This window comes from Hypanus sabinus, chromosome 19, assembly GCF_030144855.1.
Source record: "Hypanus sabinus isolate sHypSab1 chromosome 19, sHypSab1.hap1, whole genome shotgun sequence".
Classification (NCBI taxonomy): Eukaryota; Metazoa; Chordata; class Chondrichthyes; order Myliobatiformes; family Dasyatidae; genus Hypanus; species Hypanus sabinus.
The window spans coordinates 2,649,060-2,670,802 of NC_082724.1; the positions used below are offsets into that span (position 1 = coordinate 2,649,060).

Here is a 21,743-nt window from a genome sequence, read left to right on the forward strand (position 1 = left end):
CCTTCTGAAAATCGAGGTACACTACATCCACTGGATCTCCCCCGTCTAACTTCCTGGTTACATCCTCGAAAAACTCCCAACAGATTAGTCAAGCATGATTTACCCTTGGTAAATCCATGCTGGCTCGGCCCAATCCTATCACTGCTATCTAGATATGCCACTATTTCATCCTTAATAATGGACTCTAGCATCTTCCCCACCACCGATGTCAGGCTGACAGATCGATAGTTCTCTGTTTTCTCCCTCCCTCCTTTCTTAAAAAGTGGAATAACATTAGCCATTCTCCAATCCTCAGGAACTGATCCTGAATCTAAGGAACATTGGAAAATGATTACCAATGCATCTGCAACTTCCAGGGCCACCTCCTTTAGTACCCTAGGATGCAGACCATCCGGACCTGGGGATTTGTCAGCCTTCAGTCCCATCAGTCTTCTCATCACTGTTTCCTTCCTAATGTCAATCTGTTTCATTTCCTCTGTTACCCTATGTCCTTGGCCCATCCATACATCTGGGAGATTGCTTGTGTCTTCCTTAGTGAAAACAGATCTAAAGTACTCATTAAATTCTTCTGCTATTTCTCTGTTTCCCATAACAATTTCACCCAATTCATTCTTCAAGGGCCCAACATTGTTCTTAACTATCTTCTTTCTCCTCACATACCTAAAAATGCTTTTGCTATCTTCCTTTATATTCCTGGCTAGCTTGCGTTCGTACCTCATTTTTTCTCCCCGTATTGTCTTTTTAGTTAAGTTCTGTTGTTCCTTAAAAACTCCCCAATCATCCGTCTTCCCACTCACCTCAGCTCTGTCATACTTGTTTTTTTTTAATGCTATGCCATCTCTGACTTCCTTTGTCAACCACTGTGGCCCCTTTCCCCCTTTGAATCCTTCCTTCTCTGGGGGATGAACTGATTTTGCACCTTGTGCATTATTCTCAAGATACCTGCCATTGCTGTTCCACTATCTTTTCTGCTAGGCTATCCATCCAGTCAACTTTGGCCAGCTCCTCCCTCATGGCTCCATGGTTTCCCCTGTTCAACTGCAACACTGACAATGGTGTGTGTTTCTGGGGAAAATGAGGAAGGTACAAGACATGTGTATTCCAAAAATGAAGAAATACTCAAATGGTGAAGTAGTACAACCATGGCAGACAAGGTAACCAAAGTTATTGTAAAAGCCAAAGAAAGGGCACACAACAAAGCAAACATCAGTGAGAAGATAGAGGATTGGGGAGTTTTTAAAAATCTGCAGAGAGCATCTAAAAAAAAAATCATTAGAAGGGAAAAGATGAAATTTGAAAGCAAGCTAGCAAATAATATCAAAGTGGATAGTAAAAGTTTTTTCCAGTATGTAAAAAAAATAAAGAGAGATGAGAGTGGACATAGGACAACTAGAAAATGAGGCAGGAGAAATAATAATGGGGGCCAAGGATATGGTTGATGAACTAAATGAGTATTTTGCATCAGTCTTCACTGTGAAAGCCACCAGTAGTATGCCTGATGTTATAGTGTGTGAAGGAAAAGAAGTGGGTACAGTTACCAAGAGAGAAGGTGCTCAAAAAGCTGAAAGACCTAAAGATATATAAGTCACCCAGACCAGATGAACCCTAGGGTTCTGGAAGAGGTAGTGTTAAGAGGTTGTGGCGGCAGTAGAAATGATCTTTCAAGAACTATTGAACCCTGGCATGGTGCCAGAGGACTGGAAAATTGCAAATGTCACTCCACTCTTTAAGAAAGGAGGAAGGCAGCAGAAAGGAAATTATAGACCAGTTAGCCTGACCTTAGTGGTTGGGAAGATGCTGGAGTTAATGATGAGGTAATGGGAGTACTTGGTGACAAAGGACAAGATAGTACATAGTCAGCATGGTTTCCTTCAGTGAAAATCCTGCCTGACGAACCTGTTGGAATTCTTTGAGGAGATTACAAGTAGATAGATAAAGGGGGTATAGTGGATGTTGTATATTTAGACTTTCAGAAGGCTTTTGACAAGGTGCCACATGTGAGGCTGCTCACCAAGTTAAGAGCCCATGGTATTACAGGAAAGTTACTAACATGGTTAGAGCATTGGCTGATTGGCAGGAGGCAGCAAGTGGGAAGAAAAGGATCCTTTTCTGTTTGACTGCCAGTGACTAGGGGTGTTCCACAGGGGTCAGTGTAGGGACCACTTCTTTTAATACTGTATATGATTTAGATGATGACTTTGTTGCCAAGTTTGCAGATGATAGGAAGATTGGTGGAGGGGCAGGTAGTGTTGTGAAAACAGGCAGGATGCAGAAGGACTTAGACAGATTAGGAGAATGGGCAAGAAAGTAGCAAATGAAATTCAATGTTGGAAAATGCATGGTCATGCACTTTGGTAGTAGAAATAAATGAGTGGATTATTTTCTAAATGGGGAGAAAATCCAAAAATCTGAGATACAAGGGGACTTGGGAGTCCTTGTACAGAACACCCTAAAGGTTAACTTGCGCGTTGAGTCAGTGGTGAAGAAGGCAAATGCAGTGTTAGCATTCATTTCAAGAGGTCTAGAATACAAGAGCACGGATGTGATGCTGAGATATTTTTACTGGTGGGGCCTCATCTTGAGCATTGTTAACAGTTTTGGGCCCCTCATTTTAGAAATGATGTGCTGGCATTGGAGAGGGTCCAGAGGAGTTGACGAGGATGATTCCAGGAACAAAAGAATTTGATGGCTCTGGGTTTTTACCCACTGGAATTCAGAAAGATGAGGGGGAACTCTCATTGAAACCTTTTGAATGTTGGAAGGCCTAGACAGAGTAGATGTGGAAAGGATATTTTCCATGGTGGGGGAGTCTAGGACAAGAGGGCACAGCCTCAGGAAAGAGGGGTGCCCTTTCAAAACAGAGATGTGTAAAAATTTCTTTAGCCAAAGGGTGGTGAATTTGTGAAATTTGTTGCCATGTGCAGCTGTGCAGGCCAAGTCGTTGGGTGTATTTAAGGCAGAGATTGATAGGTTCTTGATTGGACATGGCATCAAAGGTTACAGAGAGAAGGCCGGTTGAGGAGGAGAAACAAAAGGATCAGCTGTGTTTGAATGGCGGAGCAGACTTGGTGGGCCAGATGCCTAATTCTGCTTCTGTGTCTTATGGTCTTATCAGTTGTAGGAAAATTGATGGAGAAAATTCTCAGAGATAGGATATGAGCATTTGGAAACCCATGGCCTAATTAGGGAGAGCCAACATGGCATTGTGCGTGGCAGGTCATGCCTTAATAACTTGATTAAGTTTTCTGTCAAGGTGACAGGAGATTAAAGATTGTAGGACAGTAGATGTCTACATGGTTTTTAGTAAGGGATTTAACTTCTACACTATACACACTCTACCCATCTTGGTATCATTTGCAAATTTACTAACCCACTCATCTACACTGAGTAGTAAGTTGACTTTGGGTTCAGAACTGGCTTGTGCCTGGAAGGTACGGTAGTGGTAGAAGGGACTTATTGGAGCAGGAGATCTGTAATTAGTGGAGTTCTGCAGGGATTTGTACTGGGACTTGCTGTTTGTAATGTATATAAATGACTTGGATGAGAATGTAGACGGTAGGTTAGTAAATTTGCATATGAAACCAAGACTGATGGAGTTGCGGATAGTGTAGAAGACTGGCAAAGAATAGAGTGCGATATGGATCAGTTGCAGATATGGGCTGAGAAATGGCAGATGGAGTTTATCCCAGGTAAATGTGAGGTGTTGCACTTCGGTAGGGCAAATGCCAGGAGACATTACAGTGTTCCAGGCAAAGTCTTTAACAGTGTTGCAGAACAGAGGGACCTTGGGATCCGAGTACACAGCTCCTTGAAAGTGGCTACACATGGCGATAAGGTGGTTAAGAAGTTTTATGGAATGCTTGATTTTATTAGTCAATGCATTGAGTTCAAAAGTCACGAGGTTATATTGCAACATTAAAGCCCTGGTTAGACTACATCTGGAGTATTGTGTACAGTTCTGGTCACACCACTGTAGGCTTTGGAGAGGGTACAGAAGAGATTTGCCAGGATATTGCTTAGAGAACATGTGATATCACAAGAGGCTGAATAAACTTGGGTTATTTTCTCTGGAACATTGGAGGCCAAGGGGAGATGTGATGGAGGTTTACAAGATCATATGAGGCATAGATAGAGTGACAGAGACAGAGCGACAACTGTTTCCCAGGGTTGAAATGTCTAATATTAGAGGGAGTACATTGAAGGTGGGAGGGGGTAGGTTCGTGGGGTTGGATGCCTGGAATGCACTGCCTGGTGTGATAGTACAGGCAAATACATCAGAGGCACACACAAAGTACACTGCAGATGCTGTGGTCAAATCAAGACGTACAAAAAAGCTGGATGAACTCAGCAGGTCGTGCAGCATCCGTTAGAGGCTCTTTAGAGATGTTTGAATAGACGCATGAATGTGAGGAAGTTGGAGGGATTAGTGTTTCTGATTTGCTTTTTAGCTAATTTTGGTTCCTGTGCTGTACTCTTCTGTGTTCTATGTTGTTCAACTGATAAAGTCAAGATTCCATCTTTTTATACAAGAGATCTGTTTAATAGTTTGACAACAGCAGGAAGTAGCTGTTGCGGGTGTGAGACTTCAGGCTTCTGTACCTGTGGCCCAGTGTAAGCTGCGAGAAGACAGCTCGGCCTGGATGGGTGCTGCCTTCCTGAGGTGCTTTGTGTAGATGGAAAGCTGTAGCTGTGGACTGGCCGCACAGGGTGGGAGACTGAACTCCTTCTCAAAGTAGGTCTCACTCCCACTTGTTTATTCTGCAGGCTGAGGGAGGAGAAAGTAATGGAAGAGAAACTGCACCAGGAGGAACGAATCCAACGAGCGATGATGCGGTCGCAGGCAGAGCACCAGAAGAAGGTAATCACCGAGCGTTAGATGTTGCTGTCCCCATCGCACTGTTCACAGAACCAGTGACACCATTTGGCTGGAGGTGGGGTCAGAGTCCCTGCCCCACACAGCTCACTGTTCACAGAACCAGTGACAGCAGATAGCTGGAGGTGGGGTCAGAGTCCCTGCCCCACACAGCTCACTGTTCACAGAACCAGTGACAGCAGATAGCTGGAGGTGGGGTCAGAGTCCCTGCCCCACACAGCTCACTGTTCACAGAACCAGTGACACCATTTGGCTGGAGGTGGGGTCAGAGTCCCTGCCCCACACAGCTCACTGTTCACAGAACCAGTGACAGCAGATAGCTGGAGGTGGGGTCAGAGTCCCTGCCCCACACAGCTCACTGTTCACAGAACCAGTGACACCATTTGGCTGGAGGTGGGGTCAGAGTCCCTGCCCCACACAGCTCACTGTTCACAGAACCAGTGACAGCAGATAGCTGGAGGTGGGGTCAGAGTCCCTGCCCCACACAGCTCACTGTTCACAGAACCAGTGACAGCAGATAGCTGGAGGTGGGGTCAGAGTCCCTGCCCCACACAGCTCACTGTTCACAGAACCAGTGACAGCAGATAGCTGGAGGTTGGAGCCAAATCAGGCCATTCAACCCATTGAGACAGCTCCACCATTCCATCATGGCTGATTTATTACCCCTCCCGACCCCATTATCCTGCTTTTCCCCCATAACTTTTGCCACCCTGATTAATCCGCTTTAAATATACCCAATGACTCTGCCTCTACAGCTGTTTGTGGCAAAAAATTCCATAGATTCACCACCTCTGGTTGAAGAAATCCCTCAATATTCAATAGGTTTCAATGAGATCCTCCTCCATTCTTCTAAGCTCCATCAAATACAGGCACAGAGACATCAAACATTTCTCATAAACTAACCCTTTCATTCCCGGAATCATTCTTGTGAGCTGCCTCTGGACCCTCTTCGATGCCAGCATATACATTCTTAGATAAAAGGCAAAATAAACTAGTGGTACAATTATAAAAGGAACAAGGCATCATCTGGATTACACATGAAAATGCCAGCTAAATTGAATTGTATAAAAATCATCCCGAACCCTGGGATTCAGAGAGGGCAGTGTGCAAGAGAGGGCACGCGTCACACCATTTCTGCTGCAGGCTTCATATTCAGAAAAAAATGCAAAGAATTTAGAAAGGGGGTAGAAGAGATTTAGCAAAATGATTGCAAACATAGGACCATATGACATGGGAACAGAATTGGGCTATTTGGCCATCGAATCTGCATTGCCATTCCATTATGGCTGATCGATTACCCCTCTCAACCTCATTCTCCCACCCTCTTCCCCATAACCTTTAATCCTATTACTAATCAAGAGCCTATCGCCCTCCACTTCAGATACACACAGTGACTTGGCTTTCACAACCATACATGGCAACGAATTCCACAGATTCACTATTCTAATGAAATTTCAGACAGAGACAAGGAATTTCCTTAGTCAGAAGTGGTTAATCTCTGTTCTAAATGGACGTCCTCTATTCGGAGGCTGTGCCCTCTGGTCCTACTCTCCCACCAGACACTCCACTTTAGCTATGCCTTTCATTATTCGATAGGTTTCACTGAGATTTCCCTCCTCTTCCCCAACCATGCTCCTGTTAACCCTTTCATGCCTGGATTCAGTCTCACAAACCTCTCCAATGCCAGCAAAACTTTCCTTAGCTTAGGGGCTGAAAACTGCTCACAATACTCCAAATGTGGCCTGACCAATGCCTTATAAAGCCTCAACATGTCCTTACTTTTAAGTTCTAATCCTCTCAAAATGAATGCTGACATTACATTTGCCTAGTAAATTTGGAGCAGGAACTTAGTTTCTCTGGGAACTGAGAGATATTTAGCATCCTGTAGGATGTGGACGAAGGATGTCATTTGCATTGGTTAAGGGGCAAGAACCAGGAGATTAAAGGGAAGTGTCTACTAAGCAGTGAATGGTTGGGCTCAGGTGAGCAGTGACGACAGGTAACTATTGCATTGAGTGAACGTAGAACATTACCACTGTACCGGCCCCTTATCTCACAATGTTATGCTAACCTTATAACCTACCCTCCCACACAGCCCTCCATTCTTCTATCCATCATGTGTCTATCTCTTATCTGACTCTATCATCACCTTGTAGAGCGTTCCACACATCCTCCACTGACATCTCTTGTATAATTTTATCCAGTTACCTTAAAATGATGCCCCATCAAATTAGTAATTTCTGCCATGAAGAAAAAAGTCTCTGGCCATCCACTCAATCTATGCCTCTTATAGACAATAGACAGTAGGTGCAGGAGTAGGCCATTCAGCCCTTCTAGCCAGCACCGCCATTCACTGTACATCTTTATCAAGTCACCTCTCACCTCCTTCGCTCCAAAGAGAAAAGCCCTGGTTCTCTTAACCTATTCTCATAAGATATGCTCTCTAGTCCAGGCACCCTCCCTAAACCTTCCACATCCTTTCTGTGAGGTGACCAGCGCTGAACACAATATTCCAAGTGTGGTCTAACCAGGGTTTACAGAGCTGCAACATAACCTCATGGCTCTTGAACTCAATCCCCCCCAACTAATGAAGGCCAACACGCCGCATGCTGCCCTAACAACCTCATCACCTTTGAAGGTGAAATGTGTGAAATGAGAGTTTGCAGGGCAGTGGGCCACTCGTACATTGGGGCTGATGTTGTTGTGAGATACTGGCTGTTCTGATCTTGGTGAATACTAATTCTTTTTGCCTCTGCAGTTGGGTCGGAGGTTGGTGTACCGCTCGGAGCCACCAGTGATAAAGGAGCATAAAAAGCAAGTCCTAGACACCACAGACCAGGAGAAGGAGGAGGAAGAGTATTACTTCAGTTACTGAACAGCAGGCGCGGTGAGGGAAAACAAACTCTTGCCTGATTGGTGATACTCTGCCTACTGAACTGAGCAGCTCAGATGGGCCAGTGCAGACGGTTTCTCTTGCTTCCCTCCGGAGTACACCCGCACTAGTCGAGGGCCTGTCTACGTACATGTGACAGTTTGTATTTTTAATATCTATTGTCATTGTGGGGAATAAAATCTTTTTCATGAGAAAAACTGTGCCTCAGAGTGATATCAAACCAAGTTAAATACCAGAGCCCTATCTGAGGATTGTCACCTTGTCATTGTAGAAAGGCTTGTGTTCATCAGATCCCTAGAGCAATGCCACTTGGAGCTTAACTCCAGGTAGGGTCACCCATGGTGGTAAGGTCAAGGGATGGGTTGGATGATGGAGCTGGTGGGAGATGATGATACATCACAGCAGCAGTGAAGGGTCCGTATCACCTTGCTGACCACGCCCCTGGAGCTTGACCCCAATCTGTCAAGAACTGTGTGGTAGCTGCCCAATAACCAGCACCTCCACCACCATGTCATAGTCACGCATAGGGATTTTCCATTAATGTGGATCCCAGACAGGCTTCTTCAGCCACCTGAGGCCCCACCAACAATCATCATGGACGAGTGATCACACTACTAAAAGCTTAAACTTAGAGGTGCAGTTAATTGGATAAACCCTCAGGCCCTTCCCAAGGCACAAGGACTGAGGTGACCCTCCAGTACCCTCACGGCTTCCTGTCAGTCAAGGATACAGCACAACACTAAAAATGATAAATAAAGCATTATTCCTACTTCTGGGGTCTTCTCATTAAATGCCCCCAAGTCCAGGACCACAAGCCCAATTATAACCTGACCGATAAACGTACATCATCTGCGGACATTGTTCTCAATTGCAGCTTGCCCACTACAATTCATTTAACGGTCACAGCCCATAACGTTTATTCCCCTCCACAGATGCTGCCTGACCTGTTGATTCCTCCAGCTTGTGTGTGTAGCTAGAGGTATATCGAAACATCTAACCATTAAATGAATGCATCATTAGCATCAGCAACACTGTTGTGCTGAGGCTGCCAACAAGTGTCACCAAGCTTCTGACGCCAAAATAGCACGTCCACAATCGCTAGTGCTGACCCATACATCACTGGAACGTAGGAGACAACTAACAGCCAGAGGAAACCCACTTGATCACAGACGGAACGTACACATTCCAGACAGATGGGAACTGAACCTGGATTGGGGGTGTCACTAGCACTGTAAAGTGATGCGCTATCTGCTACCCTCAATTTAACTCCAGGTGTCCGGCTTGAGCCCAGTTACCCCCAGAAGTCCAGTGTTAGGCTCTGGTGCTAAGGCTGAAGCACTGAGCTGCTGAGTACTCAGGTTCCATGCACCACCTCTTCTCTCAGACAGCCTCGAGTTATACAGACTGACGCTCCATTAACTACTGCACGTCAGGGTGACCTGTGAAAACATGCCTCACACTGTCTCACACTCATATTAAACTAATAAGCGGCTAAGTACTGTGGAGCCCACAATTAAACAGCCTTCCCATCACAAAGCAGCCATCCACCACCACCACCATTCACCCTCTGCCACCAAGCCAACTTTGGATTCCGTTTGGGCTCTCCCCAGATCCCATGGGCCCACAGTTCCTGAACACAATCCCCCGTTACAATGATCAAACGCACTCATCACCTGGACAATGTGGTCTTCACAATCTCCTCCCCTTCTTCACTACTTTAAACATACCTGCTTTGTCAGTTCTTCCACCTCTGGTGAAGTGTCTCTTTCTCCACAGACGCTGCCTGACCTGCTGAGTATCTCAAGAATGTGAGAGCTTGGAGACAGTGATCACAATTCTATCTCCTTTACCATGGCATTGGAGAGGGAAAGGAGTAATTTCAGGAAAATGTTTACTTGGAGCAAGGGAAAATATGAAGCTATTAGGCAGGAACCTGGAAGCATAAATTGGGAAAAGATGTTCTCAGATGCACAGCAGAAATGTGGCAAATGTTCAGGGGATATTTGCGTGGTGTTCTGCATAGGTACGTTCCAATGAGACAGAGAAAGGATGGTAAGGTACAGGAACTGTGGTGTACAAAGGCCATTGTAAATCTAGTCAAGAAGAAAAGCTTACAAAAGGCTCAAGAAGCTAGGTAGTGATAAAGAGCTAGAAAATTATACGGCTAGCAAGAAGGAGCTTAAGAATGAAATTAGGAGAGCCAGAAGGGGCCATGAGAAGGCCTTGGCGGGCAGGATTAAGGAAAACCCCAAGGCATTCTACAAGTATGGGAAGAGCAAGGGGATAAGATGTGAGAGAATGGGACCAATCAAGTGCGACAGTGGAACAGCATGTATGGAATCACAGGAGGTAGCAGAGGTACTTAATGAATACTTTGCTTCAGTATTCACTATGGAAAAGGATCTTGGTGATGGTAAGGATGACTTACAGCGGACTGAAAAGCTTGAGCATATAGAAATTAAGAAAGAGGATAGAGTTTTTGGAAAGCATCAATTTGAATAAATCACCGGGACTGGATGAGATATACCCCAGGCTACTGTGGGAGGCGAGGGAGGAGATTGCTGAGCCTCTGGCAATAATCTTTGCATTATCAATGGAGACGGGAGAAGTTCCAAAGGATTGGAGAGTTATGGATGTTGTTCCCTTAATCAAGAAAGAGGGTAGAGATAGCCCAGGAAATTATAGACCAGTGAGTCTTACTTCAGTATTTGGTAAGTTGATGGAAAAGATCCTGAGAGGCAGGATTTATGAACATTTGGAGAGGCATATGATTAGGAATAGTCAGCATGGCTTTGTTAAAGGCAAGTTGTGCCTTACGAGCCTGATTGAATTTTTTGAGGACGTGACTAAACACATTGATAGAAGTTGAGCAGTAGATGTAGTGTATATGGATTTCAGCAAGGCATTTGATAAGGTACTCCATGCAAGGCTTATTGAGAAAATAAGGAGGCATGGATTCAGAATTGGCTTGCTCACAGTAAGCAAGGAGTGGTTGTAGACGGGTCACATTCTGCATAGGTGTTGGTGACCAGTGGTGCGCCTCAGGGATCTGTCCTGGGACCCCTTCTCTTCGTGATGTTTATAAATGACCTGGATGAGGAAATGGAGGGATGGGTCAGTAAATTTGCTGATGACACATAGGTTGGGGGTGTTCTGGATAGTACGGAGGGCTGTCAGAGGTTACAGTGGGACATTGATAGGATGAAAAACTGGGCTGAGAAGTGGCAGATGGAGTTCAGCCCAGATAAGTGTGAGATGGTTCATTTTGGTCGGTCAAATATGATGGCAGAATATAGAATTAATGTTAAAGACTCTTGGCAGTATGGAGGATCAGAGGGATCTTGGGGTCCGAGTCCATAAGACACTCAAAGCTGCTGCATAGGTCAATGTGTGGTTAAGAAGGCATGCGGTGTATTGGCCTTCATCAACTGTGGGATTGAGTTTAAGAACTGAGAGGTAATGTTACAGCTATATAGGACCCTGGTCAATCCCCACTTGGAGTATTGTATTCAGTTCTGGTTGCCTCACTACAGGAAGGATGTGGAAGTCATAGAAAGGGTGCATAGGAGATTTACGAGGATGTTGCCTGGATTGGGGAGCATGCCTTATGAGAATAATTTGAGTGAAATAGAGGGCTATGGGTAACCCTAGGTAATTTCTAAAGTAAGTACATGTTTGGAACAGCATAGTGGGCCAAAGGACCTGTATTATGCCGTACGTTTTCTATGTTTATATGTAAATTCAAAGCCCTAAATAGTACATGGTAAGATGAACATTATAATTAAGAAAAAAAATACATGTTAGTAATTCGAGGCAAATGCTGAAATTCTATTTATTTTTTAATACAATTCAGCTGAACTGGAGCTTGGGTCATAATGCTTTAACCCTTAGCAGACAAATCCTTAACAAAGTAAAGTCTGAAAATTGTAAGTGGTAACCAGACTGTTAAAACTGTTTTAATCTTTGAACTGTCAGTGCAAGAATCAATGTGTCACACCTCCCCTCCCCACCCACCCCAACAGTTTTGATGCAAAAATTTGAAGTTGTCAGAGGCAGTTTGTGGTCTTGCTGAGATTTAGTACCCTGTGAAGGTACACAGCCACCTTCCTCCTCACTGCCTGTATTTCAGAGATATGCACGTTCACCGTTTGCCATTTGCTCAAGGTCCTCCCCAGTCAACAAATATTCCTTAGAAATGTACAAAATAAATAAATATACATACTATACAATATAAAACTTCTTAAAAATATACATATTTAAATGAAAGGTTTGCAGTGACTGAGCCCTCACCCTCAAAAAGAAACACACGCTGATGATGTCAATCCAATGGCTACCCAGAACCAGGCGCGAATGACTGACTACCATCCGAGCTGCACTCCATCACACAGGGATGTAATCAGAGAACAGTTGTTCCACAATCTCTCCTGCTTTTGTGGGACAGACTCAGAATTGAATGGCTCCATCTCTGAGGATCTGAGTAGCACATCGTTCGAGGGTGATGGAACAGTTAATTTCTTTTTGATCTGACAGCAGAAATCAGACTTGATCCACAGACACTTGCTCTGACATGACATCGTACTCCCAGCTGCTCTTCAACAACCTCCTTTAAGGCAGATGTCAAGAATCCACGTACAGTCCGTTGCTCAGTGCTTGAGAGATACTTTTGAGTCATGTTGTCCAGGTGAGTGTAACTGTTTACAACCTGGCTGTGCTTGGGGAAAGGAGAGAAGACAGCAGTGATTCGCAGCTTGTGTGTGCGCTCTCTCAGAGTAGCACACTACACAGCCCCCACCACCCCCTGTGACCCTCCATATTCCCTACAAGTGGAGTCACTGACTGGACTGTTGTCTTTCGGCTCTCCAGTTGCAGCAGTTATTCCTGCTGGTGCTGTCCCCCTTCCGGGGACTGGATATCCTCGGCTCACAGTTCCACTCTCCTCTCCAGGATTGTGGTGCAGAATCGAGGCCTGTCATCCCACAAGCATTCAAACCCTTTGCACTTGACTTACTGTTTCCTGGTTGCAGGGTCCTGGCCCCAGGTCCAGATGCATGGTTAGACCCACAGGCTCCTGTACCAGATCACACTGCAGAGTGAGTAGACATCTTCTGAGGAGTCGCAGAATCCCCGCTGGGCTCACCAGCGACGCTACTCCAAGTCCTGCAGGTTTATAGTGCTCCCTGTAAACTGGGAATTGCTGGAACCGTCATCTTCAGCCGAAGGGTTAGATTCCTGTGGAGGTTAAGGTCAACAGTTACTCTCACAATCTCCACTGATACTTCTCATATTCCAGCTTATTTATCACAGGTACATCAAACCATACAGTGAAATGCACCATTTGTGTGGACAGCCTACAAATGTCAGCACACATTCCTGAGTTAACGTAGAGTGCCCACGACGTTCAGAACACCATAAACTCAAAAAACAAAGAGCAGAATTAGGCCATTCAGCCCATCATGGCTTATTTATTACCCACCAAACCCCACTCCCTGTAATCCTTGACACCTTAACTAAACAAGAACCTATCAACCTCTACTTTAAATACACCCAGTGACCTGGCCTCCACACCGTCTGTGGCAATGAATTCCACAGGCAAACCATCTTCCTTCTCATCTCTGATCTGAATGGATATCCCTCTGGTCCTCAACTCCCCCACCACGGCAAACATCCTCTCCACATCCGCTCTTCCAGGCCTGCCAATATTCCCGACGTTTCAATGAGATTCCCTTCATTCTTCTAAACTCCAGCAAATATACGTCCAGAGGCATCAACATTTTTTATGATATTTTAAAACGAAGAGCCATCAAAAACTCCTCATATTGTACATCAACCCTTTCATGCCCAAGGTCCTTTCTGTGAACCTAATGACAGCTAGTCCTTTCAGACCAATGTCTGAAAAGCCTCAGTATCACATCCTTGCTCTTATATTCTCGTCCTATTGAAATGAGGGGAATTGACCAGGTTCTTTCCGAATGCTGCTGAGCATTTTTAAACACAAGGTTCCGATCACAAGTCCCTGTTGAACACCTTTCCCCCTCTGCCCGGTCAGCAGGTCCTTCACCAGTGTTCCCCAGCATGCCAGCCTTGCACTGAGCACCAAAACCTTACACTTTAAACTATCCTCAACCGTCTCTAAGTGAAGGAGAACACACAGGCAGATAATAATCTAGTCACTGAATTGAACCACTAACAGCTTCTTTCCATGAGCAAACTCCAACCTTCAGCTTAGAGAAACAATCACTCAGAGGGCTGGAGGAACTCAGCAGGTCAGGCAGCATCTGTGGAAGGAAATACAGAGTTGACATTTCGAGCTGGAACACTTCATCAGGACTGGAAAGGAGAAGCTGAATGACAAGGTGAGGGGGGTAACAAAGCAAGAAGCTGTAAGGTGATAGGTGGAAAAGGTAAAGGGCTGAATGAAGAGGAATCTGATACGAGAGCAGAGTGGGTGAAAGGCAAGGAGGAAGGGAAGAAGAAGAAGTAAGCCCTTAACTCCGAGTGGAGTCACCGGGACGCCGTCGTAACAGTGTTTTTTTTAGCAGGCATTCTTGTTTTTACGAGGCCGAGTCGCTAGCTCGACGCTCAGCCTAGCACTGATGGAAAGCATACAAGGGAGCTGGCTGGATTCGAAATCGGGAATCTGTAACGGCATCGGCTCCGAAGTCTGGCGCTGATGCCACTAGGCCACCAGCCGGCAGAGCGAGGGAACCAAAGGGAAATGCTGGATAGGTGTGCAGAAGAGAACAGGTGAGAGGGGAACCAGAATGGTTTTTGGAATCGGGGGAGAAATGGGCAAATATTCCCCTCCACCAGCCAGGTAAGGCTTATTCCCCTCCATAGGCACTGTCTGACCTGCTGAGTTCCTACAGCATCTTGTGTGTTACTCTGTCCATAGACACTGTCTGACCTGCTGAGTTCCTGCAGCATCTTGTGTGTTACTCTGTCCATAGACACTGTCTGACCTGCTGAGTTCCTGCAGCATTTTGTGTGTTACTCTGTCCATAGACACTGTCTGACCTGCTGAGTTCCTGCAGCATCTTGTGTGTTACTCTGTCCATAGACACTGTCTGACCTGCTGAGTTCCTGCAGCATTTTGTGTGTGTTACTCTGTCCATAGACACTGTCTGACCTGCTGAGTTCCTACAGCATCTTGTGTGTTACTCTGTCCATAGACACTGTCTGACCTGCTGAGTTCCTGCAGCATCTTGTGTGTTACTCTGTCCATAGACACTGTCTGACCTGCTGAGTTCCTGCAGCATTTTGTGTGTTACTCTGTCCATAGACACTGTCTGACCTGCTGAGTTCCTGCAGCATCTTGTGTGTTACTCTGTCCATAGACACTGTCTGACCTGCTGAGTTCCTGCAGCATTTTGTGTGTGTTACTCTGTCCACAGACACTGTCTGACCTGCTGAGTTCCTGCAGCATCTTGTGTGTTACTCTGTCCATAGACACTGTCTGACCTGCTGAGTTCCTGCAGCATTTTGTGTGTGTTACTCTGTCCATAGACACTGCCTGACCTGCTGAGTTCCTGCAGCATCTTGTGTATTACTATGACCATAGACACTGCCTGACCTGCTGAGTTCCTCCAGCATTTTGTGTGTGTTACTCTGTCCATAGACACTGTCTGACCTGCTGAGTTCCTACAGCATCTTGTGTGTTACTCTGACCATAGACACTGTCTGACCTGCTGAGTTCCTGCAGCATTTTGTGTGTGTTACTCTGTCCATAGACACTGTCTGACCTGCTGAGTTCCTGCAGCATTTTGTGTGTTACCCTGTCCATAGACACTGTCTGACCTGCTGAGTTCCTGCAGCATTTTGTGTGTGTTACCCTGTCCATAGACACTGTCTGACCTGCTGAGTTCCTGCAGCATTTTGTGTGTTACCCTGTCCATAGACACTGCCTGACCTGCTGAGTTCCTGCAGCATCGTGTATGTGCTACTCTGTCCATAGACACTGTCTGACCTGCTGAGTTCCTGCAGCATTTTGTGTGTGTTACTCTGTCCATAGACACTGTCTGACCTGCTGAGTTCCTCCAGCATCTTGTGTGTTACTCTGTCCATAGACACTGTCTGACCTGCTGAGTTCCTGCAGCATCTGTGTTTGTGTTACTCTGACCATAGACACTGTCTGACCTGCTGAGTTCCTGCAGCATTTTGTGTGTGTTACTCTGTCCATAGACACTGTCTGACCTGCTGAGTTCCTGCAGCATTTTGTGTTTTACCCTGTCCATAGACACTGCCTGACCTGCTGAGTTCCTGCAGCATTTTGTGTGTGTTACCCTGTCCATAGACACTGCCTGACCTGCTGAGTTCCTGCAGCATCTTGTGTGTTACTCTGTCCAGACTCTGTCTGACATGCTGAGTTCCTGCAGCATCTTGTATGTGTTACTCTGTCCATAGACACTGTCTGACCTGCTGAGTTCCTGCAGCATTTTGTGTGTGTTACTCTGTCCATAGACACTGTTTGACCTGCTGAGTTCCTGCAGCATTTTGTGTGTGTTACCCTGTCCATAGACACTGCCTGACCTGCTGAGTTCCTGCAGCATTTTGTGTGTGTTACTCTGTCCATAGACACTGTCTGACCTGCTGAGTTCCTGCAGCATTTTGTGTGTTACCCTGTCCATAGACACTGCCTGACCTGCTGAGTTCCTGCAGCATCTTGTATGTGTTACTCTGTCCAGACACTGTCTGACCTGCTGAGTTCCTGCAGCATCTTGTATGTTACTCTGTCCATAGACACTGTCTGACCTGCTGAGTTCCTCCAGCATTTTGTGTGTGTTACTCTGTCCATAGACACTGTCTGACCTGCTGAATTCCTCCAGCACCTTGTGTGTTACTCTGTCCATAGACACTGTCTGACCTGCTGAGTTCCTGCAGCATCTGTGTTTGTGTTACTCTGACCATAGACACTGCCTGACCTGCTGAGTTCCTGCAGCATCTTGTATGTGTTACTCTGTCTATAGACACTGTCTGACCTGCTGAGTTCCTGCAGCATTTTGTGTGTGTTACTCTGTCCATAGACACTGTCTGACCTGCTGAGTTCCTGCAGCATTTTGTGTGTTACCCTGTCCATAGACACTGTCTGACCTGCTGAGTTCATGCAGCATTTTGTGTGTGTTACCCTGTCCATAGACACTGTCTGACCTGCTGAGTTCCTGCAGCATTTTGTGTGTGTTACTCTGTCCATAGACACTGCCCGACCTGCTGAGTTTCTGCAGCATCTTGTGTGTATTACTCTGTCCATAGACTCTGTCTGACCTGCTGAGTTCCTGCAGCATTTTGTGTGTGTTACTCTGTCCATAGACACTGTCTGACCTGCTGAGTTCTTCCAGCATTTTGTGTGTGTTACTCTGTCCATAGACACTGTCTGACCTGCTGAGTTCCTCCAGCATCTTGTGTGTTACCCCATAGACACTGCCTGACCTGCTGAGTTCCTGCAGCATCTTGTATGTGTTACTCTGTCCAGACACTGTCTGACCTGCTGAGTTCCTGCAGCATCTTGTATGTTACTCTGTCCATAGACACTGTCTGACCTGCTGAGTTCCTCCAGCATTTTGTGTGTGTTACTCTGTCCATAGACACTGTCTGACCTGCTGAGTTCCTGCAGCATCTTGTATGTGTTACTCTGTCTATAGACACTGCCTGACCTGCTGAGTTCCTGCAGCATTTTGTGTGTTACTCTGACCATAGACACTGTCTGACCTGCTGAGTTCCTGCAGCATTTTGTGTGTGTTACTCTGTCCATAGACACTGCCTGACCTGCTGAGTTCCTGCAGCATCTTGTATGTATTACTCTGTCCATAGACACTGTCTGACCTGCTGAGTTCCTGCAGCATCTTGTATGTGTTACTCTGTCCATAGACACTGTCTGACCTGCTGAGTTCCTGCAGCATTTTGTGTGTTACTCTGACCATAGACACTGTCTGACCTGCTGAGTTCCTGCAGCATTTTGTGTGTGTTACTCTGTCCATAGACACTGTCTGACCTGCTGAGTTCCTCCAGCATTTTGTGTGTGTTACTCTGTCCATAGACACTGTCTGACCTGCTGAGTTCCTGCAGCATTTTGTGTGTTACTCTGACCATAGACACTGTCTGACCTGCTGAGTTCCTGCAGCATCTTGTATGTATTACTCTGTCCATAGACACTGTCTGACCTGCTGAGTTCCTGCAGCATCTTGTGTGTGTTACCCTGTCCAGACACTGCCTGACCTGCTGAGTTCCTGCAGCATCTTGTATGTGTTACTCTGTCCATAGACACTGTCTGACCTGCTGAGTTCCTGCAGCATTTTGTGTGTGTTGCTCTGTCCATAGACACTGTCTGACCTGCTGAGTTCCTGCAGCATCTTGTATGTGTTACTCTGTCCATAGACACTGTCTGACCTGCTGAGTTCCTGCAGCATTTTGTGTGTGTTACTCTGTCCATAGACACTGTCTGACCTGCTGAGTTCCTGCAGCATTTTGTGTGTGTTACTCTGTCCATAGACACTGTCTGACCTGCTGAGTTCCTGTAGCATTTTGTGTGTTACTCTGACCATAGACACTGTCTGACCTGCTGAGTTCCTGCAGCATTTTGTGTGTGTTACTCTGTCCATAGACACTGTCTGACCTGCTGAGTTCCTGCAGCATTTTGTGTGTGTTACTCTGTCCATAGACACTGTCTGACCTGCTGAGTTCCTGCAGCATTTTGTGTGTTACTCTGACCATAGACACTGTCTGACCTGCTGAGTTCCTGCAGCATTTTGTGTGTTACTCTGACCATAGACACTGTCTGACCTGCTGAGTTCCTGCAGCATTTTGTGTGTGTTACCCTGTCCATAGACACTGTCTGACCTGCTGAGTTCCTGCAGCATTTTGTGTGTGTTACCCTGTCCATAGACACTGTCTGACCTGCTGAGTTCCTGCAGCATCTTGTATGTATTACTCTGTCCATAGACACTGTCTGACCTGCTGAATTCCTGCAGCATTTTGTGTGTGTTACCCTGTCCATAGACACTGCCTGACCTGCTGAGTTCCTGCAGCATCTTGTATGTGTTACTCTGTCCATAGACACTGTCTGACCTGCTGAGTTCCTGCAGCATTTTGTGTGTGTTACTCTGTCCATAGACACTGTCTGACCTGCTGAGTTCCTGCAGCATCTTGTATGTGTTACTCTGTCCATAGACACTGTCTGACCTGCTGAGTTCCTGCAGCATTTTGTGTGTGTTACTCTGTCCATAGATACTGTCTGACCTGCTGAGTTCCTGCAGCATTTTGTGTGTGTTACTCTGACCATAGACACTGTCTGACCTGCTGAGTTCCTGCAGCATTTTGTGTGTGTTACTCTGTCCATAGACACTGTCTGACCTGCTGAGTTCCTGCAGCATTTTGTGTGTGTTACTCTGTCCATAGACACTGTCTGACCTGCTGAGTTCCTGCAGCATTTTGTGTGTGTTACTCTGTCCATAGACACTGCCCGACCTGCTGAGTTCCTGCAGCATTTTGTGTGTGTTACTCTGTCCATAGACACTGTCTGACCTGCTGAGTTCCTGCAGCATTTTGTGTGTTACTCTGACCATAGACACTGTCTGACCTGCTGGGTTCCTCCAGCATCTTGTATGTTACTCTGGTTTTCCAACACGCGTAAATGCAGACAATGTCGATGTTTAGTCTTGGGGATCTGTGGGAACACTGCATCGGGCTGGTACCTGCAGGATGTTCACTGGAAGATCGACGGTGAGCTGTGCATGCGAGGTTGAAGACTGTGCCGTCAGCTGGAAGGCCAGATCCCCGTCTCCAGTTGGGTCGTCCTGAAAGAGAAAGGGTTCCATTGAATAAACCGCAGCGTGACAGACACACATAAAATGCTGGAGGAACTCAGCAGGTCAGGCAGCATCCATAGAAATGAATAAAAATTCAATGTTTCAACACTATTTATTCAGGACTGAAAGGATGAAGGAAAACGCCAAAATAAGGTGGTGGTGGGGAGGTTGGGGGCAGGAGGACAAACCAGAAGGTGACATGAGACAGGGTGCATGAAGCTGGGAGGTAAAGGGCTGGAGAAGAAGGAATCTGAGAGTGGTCCGCGGGAGGAAGGCAAAGGGGAAGGGCACCAAGGGGAGGTGATGGGCAGGTGAGGAGAACAGGTAAGAGACCAGAGTGGGAAACTGAAGAGGGAAGGGGGTAAAAATTACTGGAAATTGGAGAATTTGATGTTTATGCTATCAGGGTGGAGGCTACCCACATGGAATATGAGGTGCTGCTCCTCCAACCCAAGAGTGGCCTCATCATTGCAGAAGAGCAGGCCATGAAATGGGGAATGGCGGGGGGGGGGGGGGGGGGGGGTAGAAATTAAACTGATTGGCCAGCGGAAAACTCTACTTTTTGCTGATGGAGCGGAGGTGCTTGATGAAGTGGTCCCTTGATGTGTCTCGGGTCTCACCAATGTAGAGGAGACCGCCTTGGGAGTACTGGATACAGTAGACAACCCAAAAGATTCACAGAAAAAGTATTGCCTCACCTAGAAGGACTGTTTGATTGGGAGAATGGGCACAAAAGTGGCAGAAAGGGTAGGGAAGTGCATGGTCATGAACTTTGGAAAAAAGGAATAACGGTATAGACTATTTTTTAAACAGGGAGCTGATTCAGAGGTGCAAAGGGATTTAGGAGTCCTCATGCAGGATCCCTTAAAGGTTAAATGGCAAATTGAATCAGTGGTGAGGAAGACAAATGCAACGTTGGCATTTATTTCAAGGACCAGAATATAAAAACAAGGATATAATGCTGAGGCTTTATATTGTATTGTTCAAACCTCATTAGGAGTACTGAGAGCAATTTTAGGCCCCTTATCTATGAAAGGATGAGCTGCGATTGGAAAGGGTCCAGAGGAGGTTCATAAGAATGATTTCAGCAATGAAATGGTTAAAGTGCAAAGACCATTTGAAGGCTACGGGCCTGTACTCATCGGAGTTTAGAATGTCGGGGACCTGGCTGAATCGAAAGGCCTACCTAGTAGAGTGAAGATGGAGAGTATATCTCCTGTAATGGGGGAGAGAATAAAAGGACATTCCTTTAGAACAGAGATGGAGGGATTCATTCAGCCACAGGGAGGTGAATCTGGGGAATTTGGTGCCACAGACAGCCATGGAGGCCAAGTCATTGGATATAGTTATGGCAGAGAGTGATAGGTTCTTGAATTTTCAGGAATTAACCGTTACAGGGAGGTGCTGGGAGAACGTTGTGGAGAAAAAATGGTTGAAGAAAATGGACGGGCCAAATGGCCTAATTCGGCACCTATTTCACTGGATGACTGAGGAATTCAGTTCACTCCCCCAGAAGACCAGTGCAGCCCAGAATCACTATTTAAAACAGTCACATCTGAAGAGCGCTGACTTCTGCTGGGTGAGAGGAATGGAGGCAGGTGAGCCTACCTGGAGGAGCTGCGGCTGGACGTAGTGAGCTGTCATGTTGGGCTCACGCACGGCCAGGGCACTGGGAGGCATCATCAGGTTCCCAAACCGGCTGGGCTGGCTCACAGCAGCCGACGTCGTGGCCGGTCCTCTGCAGGATTTCTTTCTTTGGTTGGTACAGCCAGAACCCTCTGGGGCAGCGGAATGAAAGAAACCAGTTAGTGCAACACACGCAAAATGCTGGAGTAATGTGGTCAGGCAGCATCGATGGAAATGAGTAAACTGTCAACGTCTCAGGTCAGACCCTCCATCAGCACTGGAAGGAAAAGGACAGATGCCAGAATCAGCTGGTGGAGGGAGAGGAAGGAGATGAGGGATGAAGTGAGAAGCTGGGAGGTGATAGGTGGAAAAGGTGAAGGGCTGGAGAGAGAGGAGAGTGGACCATGGGAGGAAGGGAAGGACGAGGGGCAGATGAGAAGGGGTTAAGAGGCCAGAGTGGGGAATTGACGAATAGGGAAGAGGGAGGGGAAAAGTTACCGGTTAGTGTGCTGAAAGCAAAGAACGGAGAAAGAGAGAGACAGAGACTGATCAA

General features: G+C 46.3%; 3 protein-coding genes across 8 annotated transcripts in view; 1 reads left to right on the plus strand and 2 right to left on the minus strand.

The window, feature by feature from the left end:
• Window positions 1-7,963, plus strand: part of cfap100 (cilia and flagella associated protein 100) — a 54,028-nt gene extending 46,065 nt beyond the window's left edge. For all 3 annotated transcript variants that reach the window (XM_059943886.1, XM_059943885.1, XM_059943887.1), the window contains exons 15-16: window positions 4,765-4,858; window positions 7,632-7,963. In XM_059943886.1, coding sequence (XP_059799869.1) covers window positions 4,765-4,858; window positions 7,632-7,748 — 211 coding nt within the window. In that variant the 3' untranslated portion in view covers window positions 7,749-7,963. The remainder of the gene's footprint in view (window positions 1-4,764; window positions 4,859-7,631) is intronic.
• A 3,615-nt stretch (window positions 7,964-11,578) lies between these two features.
• Window positions 11,579-21,743, minus strand: part of si:dkey-156n14.3 (zinc finger protein ZXDC) — a 41,866-nt gene continuing 31,701 nt past the window's right edge. Inside the window, exons 8-11 of one of the 2 annotated variants that reach the window (XR_009506709.1) lie at window positions 21,173-21,342; window positions 19,451-19,552; window positions 12,775-12,995; window positions 11,579-12,477 (exon numbers count right to left, since the gene is read on the minus strand). Coding sequence is in view for 1 of the 2 variants with exons in the window: in XM_059943888.1 (XP_059799871.1) it covers window positions 12,912-12,995; window positions 19,451-19,552; window positions 21,173-21,342 (356 nt within the window). In the remaining variant the exon portion in view is untranslated. Of the gene's footprint in view, window positions 12,996-19,450; window positions 19,553-21,172; window positions 21,343-21,743 lie in introns of both variants that reach the window. The other variant, XM_059943888.1, reaches the window with a different exon arrangement.
• LOC132377670 (uncharacterized) lies at window positions 13,004-19,438 on the minus strand. Of its 3 annotated transcripts, XM_059943893.1 has the most exons (4): window positions 17,640-19,438; window positions 17,190-17,468; window positions 16,122-16,626; window positions 13,004-16,068 (listed from the first exon to the last, which is right to left on the minus strand). In XM_059943893.1, exons 2-4 carry the CDS (start codon window positions 17,452-17,454, stop codon window positions 15,930-15,932), a joined length of 909 nt encoding a protein of 302 aa, XP_059799876.1. In that variant the 5' UTR covers window positions 17,455-17,468; window positions 17,640-19,438; the 3' UTR covers window positions 13,004-15,929. The 3 variants fall into 3 exon arrangements, 2 of the variants coding, with proteins under 2 accessions (XP_059799876.1, XP_059799875.1); XR_009506710.1 differs by having other exon boundaries at window positions 13,004-15,841; window positions 16,350-18,484; window positions 18,597-19,438; XM_059943892.1 differs by having other exon boundaries at window positions 13,004-16,626; window positions 17,190-19,438.